At 32.1% G+C, this 22,972-nt stretch overlaps 1 protein-coding gene across 1 annotated transcript in view; it reads right to left on the bottom strand.

Annotated features, from left to right (window-relative positions):
- Positions 1-5,316: 5,316 nt before the first annotated feature.
- Positions 5,317-22,972, bottom strand: part of LOC108565286 (titin-like) — a 63,905-nt gene continuing 46,249 nt past the window's right edge. Inside the window, exons 19-25 of the mRNA XM_017924666.1 lie at positions 18,119-18,287; positions 17,704-17,743; positions 17,511-17,643; positions 17,292-17,448; positions 16,256-17,185; positions 15,181-15,356; positions 5,317-5,883 (exon numbers count right to left, since the gene is read on the bottom strand). Coding sequence (XP_017780155.1) covers positions 5,332-5,883; positions 15,181-15,356; positions 16,256-17,185; positions 17,292-17,448; positions 17,511-17,643; positions 17,704-17,743; positions 18,119-18,287 — 2,157 coding nt within the window. The 3' untranslated portion in view covers positions 5,317-5,331. The remainder of the gene's footprint in view (positions 5,884-15,180; positions 15,357-16,255; positions 17,186-17,291; positions 17,449-17,510; positions 17,644-17,703; positions 17,744-18,118; positions 18,288-22,972) is intronic.

Below are 22,972 nucleotides of genomic sequence, written 5' to 3'. Positions count from 1 at the left end.
AATGACTTTCGAAATTACATTTGAAATTTCATCCATATTTCAGCTTTAGTTTCGATTACAAATTAAAAATTATATGTGTTTTTAATTGTGGAATAATTACTGCTTCGAACAGTCATGGTCCAGTTTGGATATTTCTATTTATACAGTCAAGTCTCCATTTGTGCGTTTCTTTTTTTTATTTGATTTTAAAGTACTTGATTAGTCCGGTTTTAAACAGTTAAACAGTGTTTATTTACTGCATACAAAATATCTGTTTTTTGAATTATGTTTGTCCATAATTCAGCGCTAATGTTCATTTAAAGTTTACACTGTATAAATAATTTAGCTAAAATGCCCATCATTAAATGTTACCGTTACTGAAAAAAACAAGGTAGACAGTGTCTTAAGGCAACAATCAATAAACAATTTTCTTAACGACAACAGATAGAATCACCGAATAATGAGGAGCGCCGATAAGAAGAAGCTGCAGACGATAAGTCTTCGACCAAATCAAGGCCGAAATTTGTTATGTACGCGCGTATCGCATGCAAATGGTAATGATACGCGTTCGGTGAGATTAAAGCAATGAGGTCGAAAAATCCGCTGCCCTTTTGCTAATGCTACTGCTGCTGCTGCTTACTATCTTTATTGTGGATTCCAATCGATTGCTCAATGGATTAAGTTGCACTTTACGAAATCGATTTACTGTTATTCATTCACGGTTTATGTTTCATATTATTTTGAAATTAAATACGATTCTTTATCAATTGATTAATATATTTATAAATACTTAATCCTAATCCTATATTGAATGGTCACATTAATTAAAAGTAGATTTGTTTGAATGATTTATAATAAAAATTATTATTGAATATCGATTTAGCTAATATTCCAGACTGTTTGAAACTTTACAAGTTAAAGCCACAGAAAAATTAATCTCAAAAAAGATATTTTTAAATGTTATCATTTAGTTTTAGAAATGTTCAAACCGTACTGTAGTGAAACCGGACTAATCGAAGATTTAACAACATGAGGACTAAATGATCGGAAATAATCAATTCTTAATTTTTATTTTAAATGTCCTCAATTAAAAACGAACTAAATTGTAATTAAAACTTAAAAATTGATTCAAAGAAATTAGTAGATAAAATTTTCCTTTTTTTTTTCCTGTTTATTGTTATGAGGTTTTTGAAGTCCTCGATTAGTCCGGTTACAAACTATTGACACAACTGATTATCCGCACTATACGAGGTATTCATGTGCTTCTATTTTGTATATTTTATCTACATAGTTAAATCATGAACGATAAATAAGACTAATTCAATCAAACCTTCTGAAAGTGCGAAAAAACAAATATTAACAGAATTTTAATCCTTTAACAATCTCATAATTTCATCATATTTATTAATTAAAGGTTTTGTTTAAATGATTTATGAAGAATATATAAAAAATATTATTGAATATAGTGCGGATAATAGATATAGCCAATATTCCGGACTGTTTGAAACCGAACTAAATAAAACTACAGAAAAATAAACCGCACAAAAAGATACTTGAGTGAGGAAAATTGTACTAATATTTTCAGAATTTATCTTTATTTTGCTCAATTATCATTTAGTTTGTTGGAAATGTTCAAACCGTACTGCAGTGAAACAGATCGATGCCGCACTATGCGAGGTATTCCTGTACAAACTTAATTTGCTTAAATTGAGCTTAATTGGCTTGAACTTACATATTCAAAGGAATAAATTCATAAAGAAATCCATTAGAATTATTATTTTAAAGTTCAAATTTGTGTAGTTTTCGTCAATCGAAATTAAATTTCACTTAGTTTTGTCAATTGATTTTGTAAACATATGGTGTAATCAATAGATTGCGCCAATATCCCGGACTGTTTGAAACAGGACTAATCGAAGATATTAAAATAGGACAAAAAGATACTTGATTGTAGAGGTGAAAAAAATACGATCATTTATGTAAAATTAAAATAATTTTGTGTACAAATTTTTAAGATTTTTTTTTAATTATCCTCAATTAAAATGTTGTTTTTCTTTCTAAAATTTTCTGACAGATCGATGCGGCACTATACGAGGTATTCTTGTACAAACTTAATTTGCTAAAATTTAACTTAATTGACTTGAACACACATAATCAAATGAATAAATACATATAAAAAATTCAATTTTAAAGTTCAAATTTGTGTATAGTTTTCGCCTTGTGAAATCCCATTTCACGTATTATTTGTACTTCTGTGCGGTTCTTAACAAATACTTTGCACACGAGAAATAAATGATCGGAACTAATCAATTTGTAAATACGGGAAATACAGATCAATTAAAAGTGGACTGTTGTCAATTGATTTCGTAAACATATGGTGTAACCAATCGGTTGTGCCAATATCGCAGACTGTTTTAAACAGGGCTAATCGAAGACTTTAAAATCGGACATATACATATATATTATGAACATATCAATAATATTGTCGTTGGAAATTTTTGATTCCATGACAAAACAGGACAACACTAAAAAAGAACAGTGACAAAACAGAACATCGAAAAACATATTAAAGTTCAAGCAAATGACAAAGATTGACAAAATCCATTTGTTCTTCTTTGGCGTGTTATTATTTTAGTGTTAGCCTGTTTTGTCCGGGCACCCTTTTTTTGTATATATTCAATTTATAAATCAAATCAAAACAATTGAGTAGAACAATTAAAAATAAAAACAAAAATGCTAGAAAATATCTTATCCACTGATAAAACTCTTGTTTATCGTTCTGTGCTTTTTTTTTGTTTGTTGGTATTACGCGCGGGATTTTGTTATTCAATTAATTAGGTAAATATTGTTTGCGCAACATCGACTAATCAATAATGTTCTATAATCAGCTCGCGGATAGCGCGCAGTTCGATTGGAATGTAATTACACGTTTCTTGTGCTCCTATTAAATGCATTTATTTACGTTTGTACGCTGCTGTTTCGGTTTCTTGGCCGTCGCAGCTTTTACTGCTAACTTGGCTAATGAGCAAACGAATATATAATATTATTTTTATGTTTATATTCGCAACATGATGTAACAGTTTAACGAACATTACACGCTCAGTTAACGTTCGATTTTACCTGCAGCAATCAACGCATTGATACAATTTATATTTATAATCAATCAATTTTCATACAATTGTGCAGCAAACCCTTTCGCATAATGCGGATTCACTTTAGTCAACATTTCAAAGAAATTAGTAGATATTGTAACGTGGTAAAATCGTGTTTCCAAAATTCGAGGAGACCGCAGCGAACCGCGGAAGAAGACGGTTGAGGTCTCCAGTTTAAGAAGATATTCTGATATATTTGTAATCTCCAAGAGGACGGTGTAGGTGCTCTAGAGGAGCTAAGGCCCACCGTCGGAGAAGAAGTTGCTGATCTGGAAGCAGTTGTTAGAGTTCTTCCTCTCTATAAAAAGGAAGTGGCGCCCTGAACCTTCCCACGTCACGGACTCACGCCCTAGCGGGTTGAAGATTGGTATATCTTGTTTTTTTATGTACACGAGTGTTATCGTGTTACAATATTTTTTTTCCGCATAAGGATTTATGCGGTTTTAAGTTCAGATATTGGCGGAACCGATTATCCGCACTATGCGAGGTATTCCTGTACTTTTGTTTGTGTATATTTAATCTACACAGTTAAAAAGATAAATGAGACTAATACAATCAAAGCTCTTGAAAGTGCGAATTGGTAACAATGAAACAGAAATATTAACAGATTTGTTGTTCTTTAACAACATATTTAAAATAATCTTAGATAGAATTTATAATCTAAACCGAATTCATAAAAGAAACATATAAGTTGTTAATATATAAAGCTATTAAGATTGAACAAAAGACGTATTGAAATTTAAAACAATTAACAGATTCCAGGTCAAACCAGTGATAAAGATTATACTTTTATCGTCGCAAGATAATATATAACAAGAACATTTGGTTGAAACCAGTTGCAGAGTTAATCATAAGTTTATCTAGTAAAGACTAAAGAAAGGCTCGAATCTATATAAGAAAGCACTCGCAGTTAACATATTAGATAACAACCTTATAAACACAATGACTTTGAATATTTTAAACAATATGAATTACGAATTGAACTTTGTTACTGGATTTATATACTGTGATATAAAAATATTTTGAATTTCATTAACAAAATAGCAAACAAAATATTGTATATATAAATAGAACACACAGTATAAATAAATATAATGACTACTAGATACGAATTTGCATTACAATTTACTTAAATATCTTTTTTTTGACAACAATATTTTTCGGTTTGATAATATTCATAACAACTTTAGTTTTTGAAAAACGTAATATAAAACGAAAAGTTTCAAACTACGCGAATTATGTTATTAGGACACGCAAAGTAAGGTAATCCAATGATTCTCAATCTATGGATCTTTTTAAGTTTTTAATGACAGCTGTCACTTTGCGTCAAAACGTCAAAAAAAAAACGTATAAACAATTGCATCGTTGTGCAACTATAAACAAATATGTTCGGTAAAAAGTTTGAGAAACGTCATGGTAAAAGTTTTGCGGTTAGTCAAATTTTGTTTTTTTTTTAAATTTAATATGAATAAACAAATGGAACAAAGTATAAATAAATATTGATGTCAAACTTTTATAAAATATACAAATGTTAGTTAACTTATTCTATAATAGTTTTGAATTGAACTTTGCTTTAATAAGATATTAATATAATTGTTTTATTAGAATATTAGTGAATTTTACCAATGAAATAACAACAAAAAAAATGTTTAAAAAGGAAGAATTTATAAAATAAATATTGAAATACTTAACAAAAACTCTCTCATTTTATGTTATTATTATAATGAGTAATGTAAACAATTTAAGATTTTCGTTTTTTATTAGAATTTACTTAAGTATTGATGAAAATAGATTTTTGACTACTATTACTCTTTTTCTATAAAGTAATTAATTCATTTACTAATTTAACTTCATTATAATAATATTTAATAGTTTACGGTATGAAATTATCTATACTTAATTTAGAGTGAAAATCTCAAAAATAAACATGTTTTTTAAGCAAAGTAGGGCATTTATCGCTCTATAAGAGATACCCCAAATGTATGAGTCAATTTTTAGAAAATACAAACGACTTGAGGTAGGTCGATTTCTCGAATTAAAAACGTTGCGTGCGTAAAATAGTTAATTCAGAATTATATGAAAATACCTAAATCTTAATGACGCTAAAGTTGACTAAACTTTTAAATTTTTGGTATTTTTATGTGTAGATATTGATTATCGTGTGATGACTAAGTGGGCTACTTTTGTATCTATTCGTGTGAATTCATTGTTGTACAAATATGGATTTGTATTGAATGTTAAAGATGAGTTTAGCGAAATGTAATGTTTGTTTAGATCTTTGAGTTATGCATGTGGATGTAAATGAAAAATAGTTGTTGGTACTTACGGATTTGATCCATCTGATCGTTGGTTCCGGGTAACCGAAGTAGTGAACCTTTAGGAGGACGCGATCACCGACTAAGGCAGCCGTATCTTGAGGTCCCTTGGTGACGATGGGCGCTTCGCCGTCGGCTGTGACTCTGGTCATATCGTCGTCGTCTTCGGCGTGGACACTATCGCTCGCATCACTGGTCTCACCACCACAGTCAACACTGTCACTGAAGAGGGTCAAGTTCGCGTGGCAACTGATCGGACGTCTGCTCCTGCTGCTGCGACGACGCTCACTGCTGGATCTGATCTGCTGCTGCTGCTGCTGCTCCGAATCCAACGGTGCCGTCGTTTGCTGCTGTAGACGAGCGACACAGCGGACACTGCCGGCCTCCTCGGACGTCACTCCGCTTATGTGCAGGACGCTGACGTCTTCGTACTCCTCTACCTGTAATCGCATACCAAAAACAATCACTTTTTAGCGCAAAATAAAAATATAAAGACGACAATGACGACGACCATAGACAGGGACGGACAGAACAGAAACACTCGCCACTACCATTTATAGCCTTTTAACTCCATACGCGATCTCAGCTAATCAAGAAAACCAATTACTCGCAGTGGCATTCATTGTTCCACAATTGAAAAGCATAAACCGCGACCAGGAAGTGCTCGCATGCATTGATCTCCGTACGATCTGTCTCTTCGTGCATCATTATTACAGATCATGGGTCTACGAACCGAATTTCTGACAAACCTCAGAAGTACTTTCGATATTTGCATAAGACTTAGACATATTTTTCAAGTGTTACAATAATAATTATTATTATAAGGCAGACATAAAAAAAGGCTATAATTTACGAAGTTCATATAATCATTATAATAAAAACTTTATGAAATCAACAAACAATGCATTTACACAATGAATTCTAACCTTTCTGCCCTTTCTATATCTATTTTTTTCCCTATTATTTTGATGTATAAAATCATGTACTGTATTTAAAGTCCATATGATAATGATTTTCGACAATTTTATTGGTTCTATCTTTCGGGTCGGCCCGCAAAAACCATTCGTGTCTAATCACTACTTTTTCTTTTGTTAACAGATAAAATTTTCTTTTATCCAAATCTAAACCAATCGAAAATGGACAAACACTGATTCGCATTTCATTTCAAATCTACTAAGAAAAATCTAATTTATTTTAGAAGTAATTGAAAACAAAAACTATCTTAATTAGTACATTTTAATTTAAATAAATGCGACATAAAATTTTCGCGATTGATGAAAATTTAATAAAAACACACCTGCAGCTACGCACGTTTAAACAATCCCTATTTTGGTATGAAAATAGTGCGTTTCGCACACTTGATAAGACAGTAATAGAAATTAGGCAATTGTTTTCAAAATCGCCTTAAATCGTCTCAAAGACTCAGTTGCAGCTGAATCAGCGAATCTCAAACGTGCCGTGAAAATTTTAAAATATATTTAATTCAATTATTTTTCAAAGAGATCCAAGCATATAATTATTAATAATTTTACATTCTAATTATATGACGAATATTATAATAAAATTTACAACCAAAAAATAATATGATGTATATTTAAAATCCAGCTATACTAATTACTTTAAAAAAAAATTGAGAATACACATGAAGATCATTAGAAACGTCACTAATTACGTTTTTTTCATTGAGTTAGATATTATCATCAAATGTCTGGAAAACATTCACAACAAAATACATATTAAGAGTGTTCAATAAATTGAAACTATTAATTAATGTTCTCTCAAAAACAATATACAACAATACTTCATATAGTGCGGGTAATATGTTCCACCAATATCCTAGAAATAGTGTTTGAAATCGGATTAATCGTGGACTTTAAAACCGCTTAAGAATAAACTGCACAAAAAGAGTTTTGACTGTATGAAAGGAAAACGCACTATAATAAATCCGCACTGATCGAAGCCGCACTATGCGAGGTATTTAAATTCGTGTAGTAATTCATTGTTAAAAAGCCAGTAAATCGATTTATACAACTACTTCCTGTCTTCATTTTAAATATTTATATTTAAAGATTATATAATTGTTTTTGTTAAAAGTCTGATAAAACAAACAAATCATGGATTTACACAACTATTTATTTAATTTCTTGAGTTTTATTATGACATACGACCATGTTTATACAAGTTTTGTATAAACTCCTAACGACATATATATTTATTTGCATAGTTTTAACAATCTATTGCAAAAATCATGGAGTGAAATTATAATCTTCATCGTAAAATACCACTGTTTGAAACCGGATACATAAAAAAACCGCACAAAATGAGACTCGACTGTGTAAAAGGAAAACCAAACAATTTTGTATAAAAAAACTGTATTCATTTTTTTTTTTAAATTAAATTTTGAAATTTTCGAAATCGAATTAGTAAACCGCACTATGCGAGGTGTTGTTGCATTCAGATTATTAAAATCTACATATGTACCATTTAAAAACTTTAAAATTTACCAGCTACCATTGATAAACTTCATGACTATTCATTAAATCACGAATATTTAAGTAGGCCAGAATTCTACGAGCTATTTAAATTTCAAGTGTCGCAATATTTAACGGTAACTTCAACGATTTACGTTACAAAAAAAGGCTTAAATATCCAAATAAATGAGGGCTTTCATCCATTACATGCGCCTTTTAATTCGACGGTCATTGACCCGTCTTGCAGACGACAACACTTATGCAACTAAAATATTCCTTAAAATTTTTTTAATGAAAAATTAAAACAAAAAAAAAACTACAATTTTGTTTCAATCTAACTAAATTTGTAATTACTATTTAAAAAACATGACGATTTTTAAGTTTTTCTGCATTTTTTCTAATTCATAGGTCATATAGATTTCATCAACTTTTAATAAAAAAAAAATATAATTATGAAAAAATAATATACATTTTGTTAAAATAAAATCTTTCATTATATTTCAAATTATTAATGAAAATAGTAATAATTAAGAGGAATTTGTTATAAAACTATTTTTTTTTGAAGAAAAAAAGTAATGTATAATATTTTTTTTTGGAAATTAAAGTTTGGGAAACACTTGAGAATTTCGACTGGATTCGGACCAGAGCGAATAAGTTATGTGCATCACGTAATGAATTCTCTGCATGCGACAGCCGCCTTTAATTGCTTCGAATGCAGAAACGGAAAATATTCTGCGCAAATTAAGGCTGAAACGCGACGATTTATTACCATTCAATGAAAGCAAAAGAAACAACAAAAAAAAAACGACAAGAAATTAAAATATAATTGATAAGTATTACATCTCTGATTTTATACGCGTATGTCCAAAAAAATTCAACTCCGTAACCGTAAACAATTCAGTTTGCAACTGATTGATTCTCAAAGAAGAAGTCCAAGCATATTTGTGCAAGAATTTCGTATGCTAATCCCGTAGCCATCGTGGAATTTCAGTGAAACCGAGCGTAGCAAAGAAATTCCTCGATGTTCGCCTTATCCAGAAAGCAGCGAGTTGCAAATACTGTAATTCATGTGCCTAAAAGGATCACAAACATACATGCGCGCAAACATACACACACACACACACACACACACACATCAAAAACGTACTTGATTCATTTGTATGTCTTGTGTAATCTCCGTGAAAAAAGAAAATTTTTTTTTTTTGTTTAATTAATTATAAATGGTTAATTTAAGATATCTCTCATAGTTCGGATTCAATCAGTCCGGATTTTAATTGAACAAAATGAAAATAAATTCTAAAAAAATTAGTACAACAAATCTCTTTTTGTGCAGACCTCGATTAGTCCGGGGTATTGACTGAAATGATTAACGGTTTCAATGAGTCCGGGATATTGACTGAACCGATTACAGGCACTATGCGCGGTATTATTGTATATGAAAATATATTGAAGAGTTAAAAAATATCATACTTTATTGGAAGTAGATGTGATTATTTTAAATTTGTATACACGAAAATAGTCAAGTTTCGTTTTGTGTATTCCTCGATTAGTCCGGTTTCAAACACTCCGAGCTTAAACGATTCATACTTTATTTGAAGTAGATGTGATTATTATACAATTTTATATACGAAAATAGTCTAGCCTCTTTTTGTGTAATCCTCGATTAGTCCAATTTCAAAGAGTCCGAGATATTGAGAGAAACGATTCACACTTTGTTTGTAATAGATGTGATTATTATACAATTTTATATACGAAAATAGTTAAGTCTTTTTTTGTGCAGTCTTCGAATAGTCCGGTTTGAAACAGTCCGGGATATTGGGGTGAAATGATTCATATTTTGTTTGAAATAGAGTGTTTATTATAATATTGTGTAGTCCTCGATTAGTCCCGTTTCAAACAGTCCGGGCTTAAACGATTCATACTTTGTTTAAAGTAGATATGATTATTATACAATTTTATATACGAAAGTAATCAAGTCTCTTTTTGTGTAATCCTCCATTAGTCCAATTTCAAAGAGTCCGGGATATTGAGCCAAACGATTCACACTTTGTAATAGATGTAATTATTATAAAATGTTATATACGAAAATAGTCGAGTCTCTTTTTGTGTAGTTCTCAATTAATCCGGTTTCAAACAGTCCGGGATATTGGGGTACATGATTCATATTTTGTTTGAAATAGATGTGATTATTACAAAATTTTTATATACGGAAATAATCAAGTCTCTTTTTCTGTAATCCTCGATTAGTCCAATTTCAAAGAGTCCGGGATATTGAGGTAAACGATTCACATTTTGTTTGTAATAGATGTGATTATTATACAATTTTATATACGAAAATAGTCAAGTCTTTTTTTGTGCAGTTTTCGAATAGTCCGGTTTGAAACAGTCCGGGATATTGGGGTGAAATGATTCATATTTTGTTTGAAATAGATGTGATTATTACAAAATTTTTATATACGGAAATAATCAAGTCTCTTTTTCTGTAATCCTCGATTAGTCCAATTTCAAAGAGTCCGGGATATTGAGGTAAACGATTCACATTTTGTTTGTAATAGATGTGATTATTATACAATTTTATATACGAAAATAGTCAAGTCTTTTTTTGTGCAGTCTTCGAATAGTCCGGTTTGAAACAGTCCGGGATATTGTGGGAAACAATTCACACTTTGTTTAAAATAGATGTGATTATTATACAATTTTATATACGAAAATAGTCGAATCTCTTTTTGTGTAGTTCTCGATTAATCCGGTTTCAAACAATCCGGGATATTGGGGGAAATAATTCATATTTTGTTTGAAATAGATGATTATTACAATATTTTTATATACGAAAATAATCAAGTCTATTTTTGTGCAGTCCTGGATTATTACAATATTTTTATATACGAAAATAATCAAGTCTTTTTTTGTGCAGTCCTGGATTAGTCCCGTTTCAAACAGTCCGGGATTAAACGATTCATACTTTGTTTGAAGTAGATGTGATTATTATACAATTTTATATACGAAAATAATCAAGTCTCTTCTTGTGTAGTCCTCGATTCATCCGGTTTCAAACAGTACGGGCTTAAATGATTCACACTTTGTTTGTAATAGATGTGATTATTATACAATTTTATATACGAAAATAGTCAAGTTTCTTTTTGTGTAGTTCTCAATTAATCCGGTTTCAAACAGTCCGGGATATTGAGGGAGACGATTCATATTTTGATTGAAATAGATGTGATTATTATAATATTTTTGTATACGAAAATAGTCAAGTTTGTTTTTGTGTTTTCCTCGATTAATCCGGTTTCAAACAATCCGGGATATTGGGGAAAATGATTAATATTTTGTTTGAAATAGATGTGATTATTATAATATTTTTGTATACGAAAATAATCAAGTTTCTTTTTGTGTAGTCCTCGATTCATCTGGTTTCAAACAGATGTGATTATCATACAATTTTATGTACGAAAGTAGTCGAATCTCTTTTTGTGTAATCCTGGATTAGTCCGATTTCAAAGAGTCCGGGATATTGAGGAAACGATTCACATAATCAAGTCCCTTTTTTGTGTAATTCTCGATTCGTCCGGTTTCAAACAGTCCGGGATATTGGGGGAAACAATTCACACTTTGTTTAAAATAGATGTGATTATTATAAATTCTGTATATACGAGAATAGTCAAGTTTATTTTTGTGTAATCCTCGAATAGTGCGGTTTCAAACAGTCTGGGATATTAGCTTAAACGATTCATACTTTGCTTGAAGTTAACATTTCTCGGATGCGAAAAAGAAGCGTAGGAAAAGTACTAAATTTTAAAATGATGCGTATGTATGTATGGATTGGAAGAACGGAGAAGGGAAAAATAAAGAGTATATTACCAATTAAAGGATTCATAGATGGATCGAGACGTAGTTAATTTCTGAAGCAAATTCGCCAAGGCTATAATGTTGCGATAGAGCTGAGCCACAGCCGAAGCCGGAGTGAAGTGACATTGGGATTATTGTATTTTATGAAACACATCATAGGCGTGTATAACTTACATTGTCATCGTAAATAAATTAAGCGACGTTCGTACGTACGTACTATTTATTTCAATGATCGGATAATTCTATTCGTCTTTCATCGAACGCTAATCGTTCGCTCTCCTGACGACCCTGCACTGATGAAACAATCGTTTACTACGATCCAACGACAACATCTACTTCATTGTTTTCCATTGCTAGATTCGTATTATTTAACTAAACTTATGTAATGCATTCACAGATTAATGAAGAGTACAAATAAATGATTCTAAATGTTTGTTTTCTAATTAAGCTTTAGTTACTAAAGTTTAATAAAAGCTTCATATACTTATCATTGAGAGGTCTGACATAATATACTCTAAACCAATAATTCTTAACAGGAGGGCTACGAAAATATACTTTCTATAGACATTATACTTTCATTTGTTTATTTTTTTAAGAAATATTTTAGTTAGTGACAATCTGATAAAACTTTTTTTCATTCTAACTAAATCTATGCAAGGAAATGAACACAATATTTTTATTCGAGATAAAATAGAGACGACGAAAATGAAACTTTGTAAATGGATTCAAAGAATAGAATCAAATTATTATGGAATTATTTCAGATAATTGTGAATTTGATAAAGAACATACAAATTATTTAATTCAATCTCATCTCTAAATTAACTAAAAAATTCACATATATTTTCCAAATAATAAACTTGATAGCAGAAAATTCTGGATTTGAGATCCTTACAAGTTTGAATTGACTAGCCGCGACTACGAAAAGGAAAAGAATCACTGTTCTAAATCATTGTCGAGGTTAAAACAAACGTGTTGTTATAAAATAACATAATTCACAAATCACACGTCAATCAAATTTAAACTGAGATAGCCTTGATACAATAAAAATGACATGAAACAAAATGGTAACGTTTTTTTTTCATGACACTTAGAAATATTCCATTCCAAATTACTTATTCAAGTATAAATGATGTAGAAATATCTTTCAAAATCATACACGTTAAGTTATAAGAAGAATTTGTGTACTTTCGAACAGATAAAAATGAAAATATCTTTGTAAATTCATTTAAAATCATTTTCTAAACAAGGATTTATGAATAAACATTAGTAACGTCATTAGGGATTAATTGTGAATTAAACTAAGTGTACGAACAAGATGTTTTCTTTCGAAAGACTCAATCACCTCAATTATAAGGTGTTAATTATTTTATCTACTTTTACTTATTAAATATAATGAAAAAAAAAGACAGATTTGTATGTGCCATATAATCAATGATTATAAATTTTAGTATAAATGTCATAAAAGAAGCGTTACCATTTCGTTGATCCGCCATTTATTTGTATGTTACATTTATAAGGTTTTTATTGTACATTTGTTTTATGTGAAAAATCAAATTTTATTATGAAATGTCAATCGAAATAAGAAAGTGAGATTAAGTTAAGAGAAATTAGGAAAGATAATATATTAGAATAATGAGATTTTCACATAATGTTATAATTTAATCTTGTTTTTTTTATACACTTATTATATTAGAATCTCAAAATAATTAAATTATTTGTTTTTTTTTCTCATTGAATATTTGGTTACCATAGTAATGTTACTGTCTTTTTTCTATCAAATAGACGTACAACAGATGTCGTTATTTAAATATATACAAATGTAATCTATGACGCAAGAAAGGTAGAGATAATATTTAGTTATTAGCAAATATAATCTACCTCAAAGTGAGTATTAGACTTTGAACAAAAATTTCTGTTTTAGATACAATATACACTGAACATTCGATTCAGTGAATATTTGATAAGCAACCCTTGATATAGCAAACAATTTTAGTTTTCTGTCATTCGATACAGTCACCTTTGATATTATCCTTCTGAGAAAAAATCGAGAAAAAGCAGTTTTTAAAAAGTTTGAATAAACTTTGTATAACGTTCTTTCGATAATAAAATCTCATATTACCGTTAAAATATTTGACTTTAATTATTTATTTATTTTTTCAATTTTGACTACTCATATTGTTTTTTAATTTTGTATTCAGCCAAGGTGACTATATCAAGTGTTCACTCTACTATATATTTTAATGAAATTGATATTTATTTGCAAATCTTTACAAATCGATCAAAGAATGAAATCAAGAACATTCATTAATTAACTATTACATTTAACCTTTTTGAATTGAGAAATAATTGTAAAAGTTGTGAAAAAAAAGCTACAGAATAACATTATTCTTATAATTATAAGTTTGTCTGTAGACAAGATATTCGTAACAAAGTTCTTTTTTCTGGATGTAACAATCATTTTCAAAATGTATTGCTTAGATTTATATTAATCATTTCATTGATTTATTGATTTCAGTTATTAAAAAAAAATAATTGTAATGAACTATAATAAAACTGAATGTTCTCTGAAAGAATAGTAATTAAAAATAAGTTCAAAGAATTTGAACCTGATCATCGATGAACTGTTTTTGGTTAATAGCGTAGGTCGTGTTTGGTAAATGGTATAGGAAATCGGTAATTAGGATTTATCGTCGGAGAGATAGAATTTTCCGTTTTATCGAACGAAACCTAAATACGCCATACGCCATAACGTTGTCGCTTGATTAATTGTTCAATTAATTAACTGTTGCAGGCGCAGTAATTCAATCTTGGATGAGGAACACAGATAAGTCCAAATATGGGAACGAAACCAAATATATAACCAAGAGATGATTCTTTTCCCTTCTACATAAACATATAATAATAACAACAACAACAAGAACGAAGCAAACAAATAAAGAGCAGAAAGAAAAAATATATGCGAGGACCTCTTTACTTTTCGGTCGCAATAACTCATCCATCCCGATCCGAGCGACGATAAGAATTTGATTTATTGAAGGCATCAGGATTTGCTTGCATTAAAACCCATTTGCCTGTTTACCGTTTCGACCAAATGATAATAACACGTTCAAGATAAGCATCGTAGCTCCTTACATCTTTCTTACACATTTCATTTGCTCTTCGCCGCAGCGAACTTTTTAACATTTTAATTGTGATTGCTCGAAGACAATGTCGATCTCGGATAACTCGAGTACAACATCTGCGATTTGTTTACGCAATTAAAAACGGCTGCGATTCGTTAAATAACTCACTCGACGCAGACCCATGCGACGTTCCTGTTTATTTAATTTTTTCATTAACATTCTGCACGATGAAAGTCGCGTTATTTTTGCTGTTGCTCATTGAATCAAAGGGGGTAAATAGTGCGGAATCTCACCTTGTATTTGCCCGAAGTGCAGACCTTCTGTCCGGCCACCTCCCAGCTGATCACGGGCTTCTCGTCGCCGTCCTCTTTGTTGCTCTTAACTCGAGCGCAGAACGAAGCGTCTCCACCGATTGGGATGAAGACGGAGTTCGGGATCTTCGTGAATTCCAAATCGGTGTTTGCATTTTCTAAAATCATAAAGACATTTGTAAGCATTTCTTGTTATATTTTCTTTTCAGCAATATTTACGTTAAGATCTGTCAAAAGTGACAATTTGTTTTAAGTCATGGAGACAGATGACAGTTAAAGTGAAGTTACAAATAAATAATTTCATTTTAAATTTGTTTAGATATGCTTTTCTGCTATGTATACCAACATAAATAAATAATATAACTATGTAAAATTACTTGCCTAAGTTATTTTATACCACCTTTATACTTTTCGTGTTACCAACTTAATAATAACCATATTTGTTACTATTAAAAAGTATGTGAAAATATTATTAATAAATTAATAAAAAAAACATACAATCAATTAGTAAGTAGTAAAAGATAACATATAAAAGCAGACAAAATACAAAAAACTACACTGATTATCAATAATTGGAAAAGCGTTAATTAGTTTAAGCTAATTTATAGGTAACATTTTTTAATAGTAGATTTACAAAGAAAAATCAATTGAAGAAAACCAAATAAAATAAGTTTAAATACGTTTATTTGAAATTAAACTATAAATTTTGAAATTTTGATGTTGTAATTTGGAAATACAGTGTTAAGAAAAATAATCAATTCTATGATCATGATTCTTCTATATGTACACAAAACTAAACCTAAAATGGAGAGAAAGATAATTTGGACCGAAGACATAATTAATACTTGCAATTGTGTTTTTAACTGTATATTATATCAGCGTTTCGGGTTTCGTTGTTTAATGAAATGACAGCTGTCACCTTGTGTCAAAGTGTCAACTACAATAGTTGAGAAACGCTGCTATACATGACGTCCAATATTGGCTTGTGTTAAGTGTGACTAGATGAATTTGTACATTTTGAAAATAAGTTTCGATGTAGTGAATAGTGTTTAATTACCTCTGACGATTAGGGCGCATTTGGACATGGCTTCTCCGTAAGGATTGTAGACTTCGCACCTGTAGTTCCCTGCATCTTGTGGGAAAGTGTCTTGGATGTGAAGAGACACGTTTCCATTTCCGTCGTCGATGTAACGGAAATCCTCGCAATCGGGAAGAACGCATCCATCCTTCATCCAGATCACGTCGTAGGGTTTGCTTCCTGCGACGCGTACTGCGAGGGTGACCGAAGAACCTTCAGCCACATCCTTGATTTTGGGTAGACCTTCGATTATTTCAACGCCATCCATGTCGTTGCTCTTCGTTTCGCATATTTCCGTTTGATTAGAGTACTGCTTCCTGCTGTACGGCGCAGAAAGAGCGCGCGTCTGCCTGGAGCTGGTGTAGCAGTACGGATTGACGTAGCTGTACCCGACAACGTACTTCCTCTTCGGCGAAGAGCTGCGCGCCCTGAAACCTTCTGAGCACGGCGGGAACCGAGCAATGACATCTAAACGAGCCGTCGCCTCGACCCTTCCCGCAGTATTCTCTAAAGTGACCCTATACAATCCTGCATCTTTGGTGGTGATCTCGCTTATCTCCAGAATCCTGAGATCGTCCTGCTCCTTGATGGACACCCTCGGCGTCTGATTGAGGACCTTACGGTCCTTATCCCAGACGGTGTAGGGATCCGGGTATCCGGCGACGGCGCACTGGAACCGGACCGTCGCTCCCTCCTCGACAACCTTGTTGTGCGGAATCGCGAAGAACTTTGGTGGTACTCCTCGAGAACTCCTCGTTCCTTGGAACTGCCTCCTGGGTGTAACGTCCCGTTGTCTGGGTCTGGGAGAAACGCTGCGGGCAGGAGTAACTCTGGGTGTTGCGCTCGACGGCGTCAGACCGGCTGGACAGCTCAAATTCTCCGACAATAAATTGTCCCTCTCCTCAGGCACTGCAAAACGGGGCAAAGATATTTATTTGTGTGCGTGTTTTATTGCCTCCATCGATCCGCTAATTATCGCGCATTCCCCATTGTGAACAATTTGAACAATTCTTACCGTCGACGACCAGGCAGGCCGAGGTTGATGCCTTTCCGAGATCGTTGTAGGCTACACAGGTGTACTCCCCTTCGTCCTCTGGATACACATTGGCAATACGCAATCTCGCAACGCCGTCCTCGAAAGTCGCCTCAAAGTCACCGCCCAAATGTACAATCTGACAAAAAAAATCAAATGCAATCAAAGTCAAAAAAATTTCTTTAATTATTTGTTATTTACCTTTCCGCCCTTTTCCCAACGAACGTTAGGTGGTGGAGTTGCGTCTACTGTGCACTCCAAAGACACGGAATCACCGTCGCAGCATCTGATATCCCTCAGTTTCTTAACAACCGTAGGATGCGTTTGCACGTTTCTAGAACAATTATAATTATGTTAGCTTCACCGAAGAAACGATAACTCGTACAAATCTTACCCAATCCTTCGGATGCTGTAATTTCTGTCGTCCAGAATGTCTGCGAACGAAACAAATGTAAAATAAAAATAAGAAACTTAAAAGAGAACAACAGGTAAACTGACTTTTTATTTATTTGTAATGTTTTAATTAACGAAATTTACGATGCTATTTTCGGTGCTCCTCTCGCGATGGGATTTATATTTCATTGTGCATGTTTATTCGTCGTTTCAAATATGGAGTGAAATTGCTATTCCGGCTTTTAACATCCTTTCCAATTTAATAAAAATGACAATAACAATAATAATAATAATGATGATGGTGCCGAAAGGAAAGGGGACAAGGCAAGGAAGAGGTGAAGGAAGGAAAGAAGGTCGGAATTCTTTCAGGAATGTCGATCGAGACGAACGATAAGGATGCTTGCTTGCTTGATTACCTTTGGCCTTAATTTGCAACGAAATTATGGCTTTGGCGTCGCCGTGGCAATTCTTCGCTAATACCGTGTAAGTGCCCGTGAAGTCCAATTTGGCCTGGGGTATCTCCAAACGGTACTCGGAACCTTCTCCGATGCGATGGAAATGCGCCGCGTCTCGGTAATATTCCGGCTGGAAAAAAGAACAACGAAAATTATTATATCAATTTAATATACTAATAATAAATAATTCAACCGCATTCTATTCTTCAGAACTACAATACAATAATAGTTATATAATACGATTATAATAAAATGTCATTCTTTTACTGTTTTAAAAAAATTTCATTGAATTGAAATCGAAATTTTAATTATCATTTATACTATTACTTATACTATTTTGACATAGGTGCAGTATTTTTTTTTTTAAATATATGGACATATGTCAAAAATAATAAAACTCTGACAATCGAAATTTGACATTCATTGACATATTGATATATTATATAATGATCTATCAATGTATGTAGAATGTAATGTTAATTAAAAAAATAGTAACGTTTAAAATACAAAATGACATTTTTCTTAACCTGTCTTTTTTATAAATAATTATTGTGTAAATTGGCGGTTTAATAAACAATTTAAATATGACATTTGATAAAGTCAATTGACGTTTCATTAAATATTTAAAATATTTAAAATTTTTGAAATATTAATAATAAATGAACTGACTAAAAAATTTTAAATAATAAGTTAATAATAATATATAATAAAATTCAAGAATAATTTGAACCAAAAATGTCTGAATATCAATGAGTATGGATATTTGTACGTTAGTACTGTCATTTAATAATCATGTACTTATTATCGAACGTACTTTAAAAGGATGCACGTTAAGTTAATATGCAGTCAATATTGTTATAATGATGATCGTAATTCGATTACGTTAATGCATGCCATCTGCAGTCCGCGAGAAACGTCAAATTAAAATTGATGATGATGATAAAGATGAAGATCTAAGCGTGCTTCCAGCAATGGACGTGATGTACGGTAAGCATCATCGGCAGCCGTATTTGCGTTGCTCTGGTTACATTGCATCTTCACCGTGCAAAGATGAATAGTTGGGTAAGCCGCAGCCGGAGTTCAGCATCCAATGGAGCATGAATGACGGAGTGGAACGGTTTATAAAGAACAAGAAAGAATTTTATGTGCATTTAATTGGTTCTGGCCGATTAGCTCCGATCCAATGCAGGAGCAGGATTTTATTTACTGTTGCATTCAATTAGCCATATATATGAAATAGTCGACGAGATTTACAATATATGTTTATTACAATGCGCATTCCGATCGAGCGCGCCCGGCATTTACATGCGACCAAAATAAAAATCCCGAAGAAGAGGACTAACTACTACCAGGACACAGCAGCAGCAGCAACGACAACTGTTGCAGTTGCCGTTTGGCCGTATTTCACGCTCGTCCTCGACGGATTTAGTGTTGAAGTCCATCTGCGATAAATCGAAATTGTCCGCTATCTTTTCATACACGCAAGCGTTCTTTCGTAATTCGCAGAACACCTCTGATGTTACGAGCACACCAAAATATACAGGGATCACACGAAATTATTAGATTACAGAGTCAAGATTTGCAACAACAATAACAGATGATTAACCTTGCGCATCTGCTGCGTCTCGTATAATTAAGTGCGAATCGTAATAGAGAACACTCAATATACGTTGCGTAATTGTGTATTAAGAAGTCATTTGAATGTTATTTGCGCTTGGGAAATGGTGTGAAAGAAAACAGAAAAGAATACGATCCGATACACCAACTGTTAGAAGATTAATTAACAGGTCATTCTGATCAATATATTCTATTACATATCAATAATTAAATTACTTCCTGGAATTTAGTTAGCAGACTGCAAGCGAGTAATTAAAAGAAAGTACAATAAATAACATTTCTAGTATAAAGAAACTAGAGCCGTTCCGCTTCTTACACATCTTACAGATTAAAATTACTTAAACCAATTAATCAAAATAACATGTAAAGCGATATAATGTATAAAAACAACTATAAATATTTTTTTAACAAAAAATACAAAATAAAGAAATAATTAATAATAACAAATACGAATAACAAATAAAATATGTAGTAGTAGTCAAATTGTATCTAAATCAAACAGACTTGTTCGAAACTGCGTTATTTCAACAACAGCTATAGAATTGCCAGACAATAATTATAGTCTAGTTATAGTCAACATCCGAAAAGTTTGTGCGTCGATCTGGAATACGTAAAATTAGTTGTGATTTTAATCAATCATAAATTTGTTTATTAAGTAATGTACAGTCAAGTGCACTTAAAACTTATATAGCCAATTGTATATGTAGCAATGCCATAATATCAGTACTTGCAACAATAAGCCTTATTTCAATTGATCCAAAACTAAAGAGATTAATTACTAAATTAATTTTTGACGTAATCTCATCCAACGACATTTTTGGGGATCGACGAAATGATTTTCTCGTTTTAACAAAATATAACAATCTGCGCCATACTTGTCAAGTTTTTTGTATTTGGCAACTTGTACAAGTACTTTTATTTAATAATAACATAAAGTTAGTAGTCTTTGATCTAGATCAGAGTTTCCCAAACTTTTCCTGTAACAAAACACTTCGTAAATCCTGAAATTTTCACAAAACACCTTATTCTAGATCATTGTTATATGTTTTTTTTTTCTTTCTTTAAAAAATAGAATCGAACAATTTCACTTAAATTATTTTGAATTGCCTGTTATCAGATTTTAGTTATAATTGGTAATACATCTTTATGTGCAACATTAATTTCAATTTCTGAGTCCAATTTTTTTTACTGAAATTACCGGTATTTTTTTATCAGAATTTACCGGTAATCATATTCGCCGGTAAAACAATCGATCACGACTTTCTATTTTTTTTAATAGCTTTCTACAACATTCAATACATATTCACCAAACCAAATTCTATATTCATCAAACGTTGTTTAAGAAGTAAAACATTAATAGTTTAGTACATTTTTTCTTTAAATTCTCTATTCTACAATAAATATTGATTTGAATCACCAAATGTTATTGTTTCTACTATAGAAATGTTAACTCATGACTAATTATGTAATTTTCTTTTATATCTCATTTTAATATTATGATTATGAAAGATGTCATAAGAGATTGTCTGTTAGATTTAATGTCACCAGACTCCTGTTACTACACCTGGTACAGAGTGTTAATAGAGTGCGAATTTCTAAAACAATATAAAATGAATATTAAAAATGTGTATTATATTGATTTAGAATTATTTTCTAATAGTTGCATGCGTTCGAATTGAACAGTTGCATTTCGAAGTCGGAATACTTAAATTCAATAAAAGGCAAGCAGGCCGTGTACTCGCTTATGAAAATGTTTTGATTCTTTCGCCTCGGATTTATTTCATCGATACAATATAACTTGTTTTACAATGTCGTTTAAAATCATTGCCATATAACTCAGGTTACCAAATAGTAGGTATGTGTGTACGCGTATACGTATGTGTGTGTACAAGCACTCTGAAATTGGTCCCGTGACTTTAAAATTCGCAATCGCGAAATAAATACGTCTAGTGCGCGAAATCGAGCTCCGCTCAAGCACGTTCACGCGCGATCAGCTGTTTCCATTTTTTTTCACTTGTTCTCTTCTTATTCTGCACCGATGCATCTTCTTCTTCTTCTTCATCATCGTGTTTCTTTTTTTTTTCATCCTTCATCTTCTTCTCTTTATGTTTATTCCGTTCTTCTTGTTCTTCGTCTTCCTCCAACTCGCGCTCCGTTTCTCCGGTCTAAGCCTCGACTCGCGCCATAAGTTCGATCCGAATTGAATTTGGCGGGTTCGCGGTCCAGCGACGACCCGGAAACCCGGTCGAAGCGGACGCGCGACCCGGAAATGAGAGGTCGCGTCCGGTCGCATTGCTTCCGGGTCGTCCGTTGCGCCGCTGTTTGACTGTAGCTCCATCTCCGTCCGACGGTCGGACTGTCCAGAGCGCTGTCGCTCTCGTCGGCAGGAAAAAATATTTCGCCAAAAGGAAAGTAGAATTTAGAACGATGCCCGACATCTAAAAATATTTGCTTTATTCAGAGAACGCACTATCATTTCTCCCCGACACCGTTTACGCGCTCCGCATTGTTACTAACTCTTCGCCTCCATTCAAATGAAACAGTTCTTCGCACCGGACAATTATGATTCACATTTTAACCTAATTGTTCTGACACTTAACTTGTCAATATTAATCTGTCATTGACATCTTGGTTAAATTATAGAATTACACATCTAATGTCAAGCCAAAAGCCTCATCTAACTGTATGATAACTTTTTATTCGTTAAACAAGTTGGTACAAGTTTGTCAACATGACTAGTAGGGCGGTGGTACGCTCATTGTAACACTCTCAATGTGATCGTAGTTAAAATATAGAATTACTCATCTAACATTAAGCCTAAAGTCTCATCTAAGTGTATTATTTGTTAAACTATACATAAATCTTTGAGGGGTGGTGGTAACCAAAATGTACCACCTTTTGAACATGACTAGTAGGTCGGTAGTACGCACTTTGTAACACTCTCAATGTAATCGTAGTTAAAATATAGAATTACACAACTAACATTAAGCCAAAAGTCTCATCTAAGTGTATTATTTGTTAAACTATACTTAACTCTTTGAGAGGCGGTGGTAATCAAAATATACCACCTTTTGAACATGACTAGTAGGTTGGTAGTACGAGCATTGTAACACTCTCAATATGATCGTAGTTAAAATATAGAATTACACAACTAATATCAAGCATAAGTCTCATCTAAGTATATTATTTGTTAAACTA

The sequence above is a fragment of the Nicrophorus vespilloides genome, unplaced genomic scaffold, assembly GCF_001412225.1.
Source record: "Nicrophorus vespilloides isolate i.1.1-1 unplaced genomic scaffold, Nicve_v1.0, whole genome shotgun sequence".
Taxonomy (NCBI): Eukaryota; Metazoa; Arthropoda; class Insecta; order Coleoptera; family Silphidae; genus Nicrophorus; species Nicrophorus vespilloides.
The sequence above is the reverse complement of the archived record's forward strand: the minus strand, read 5'-3'. Positions and strand labels throughout refer to the sequence as shown.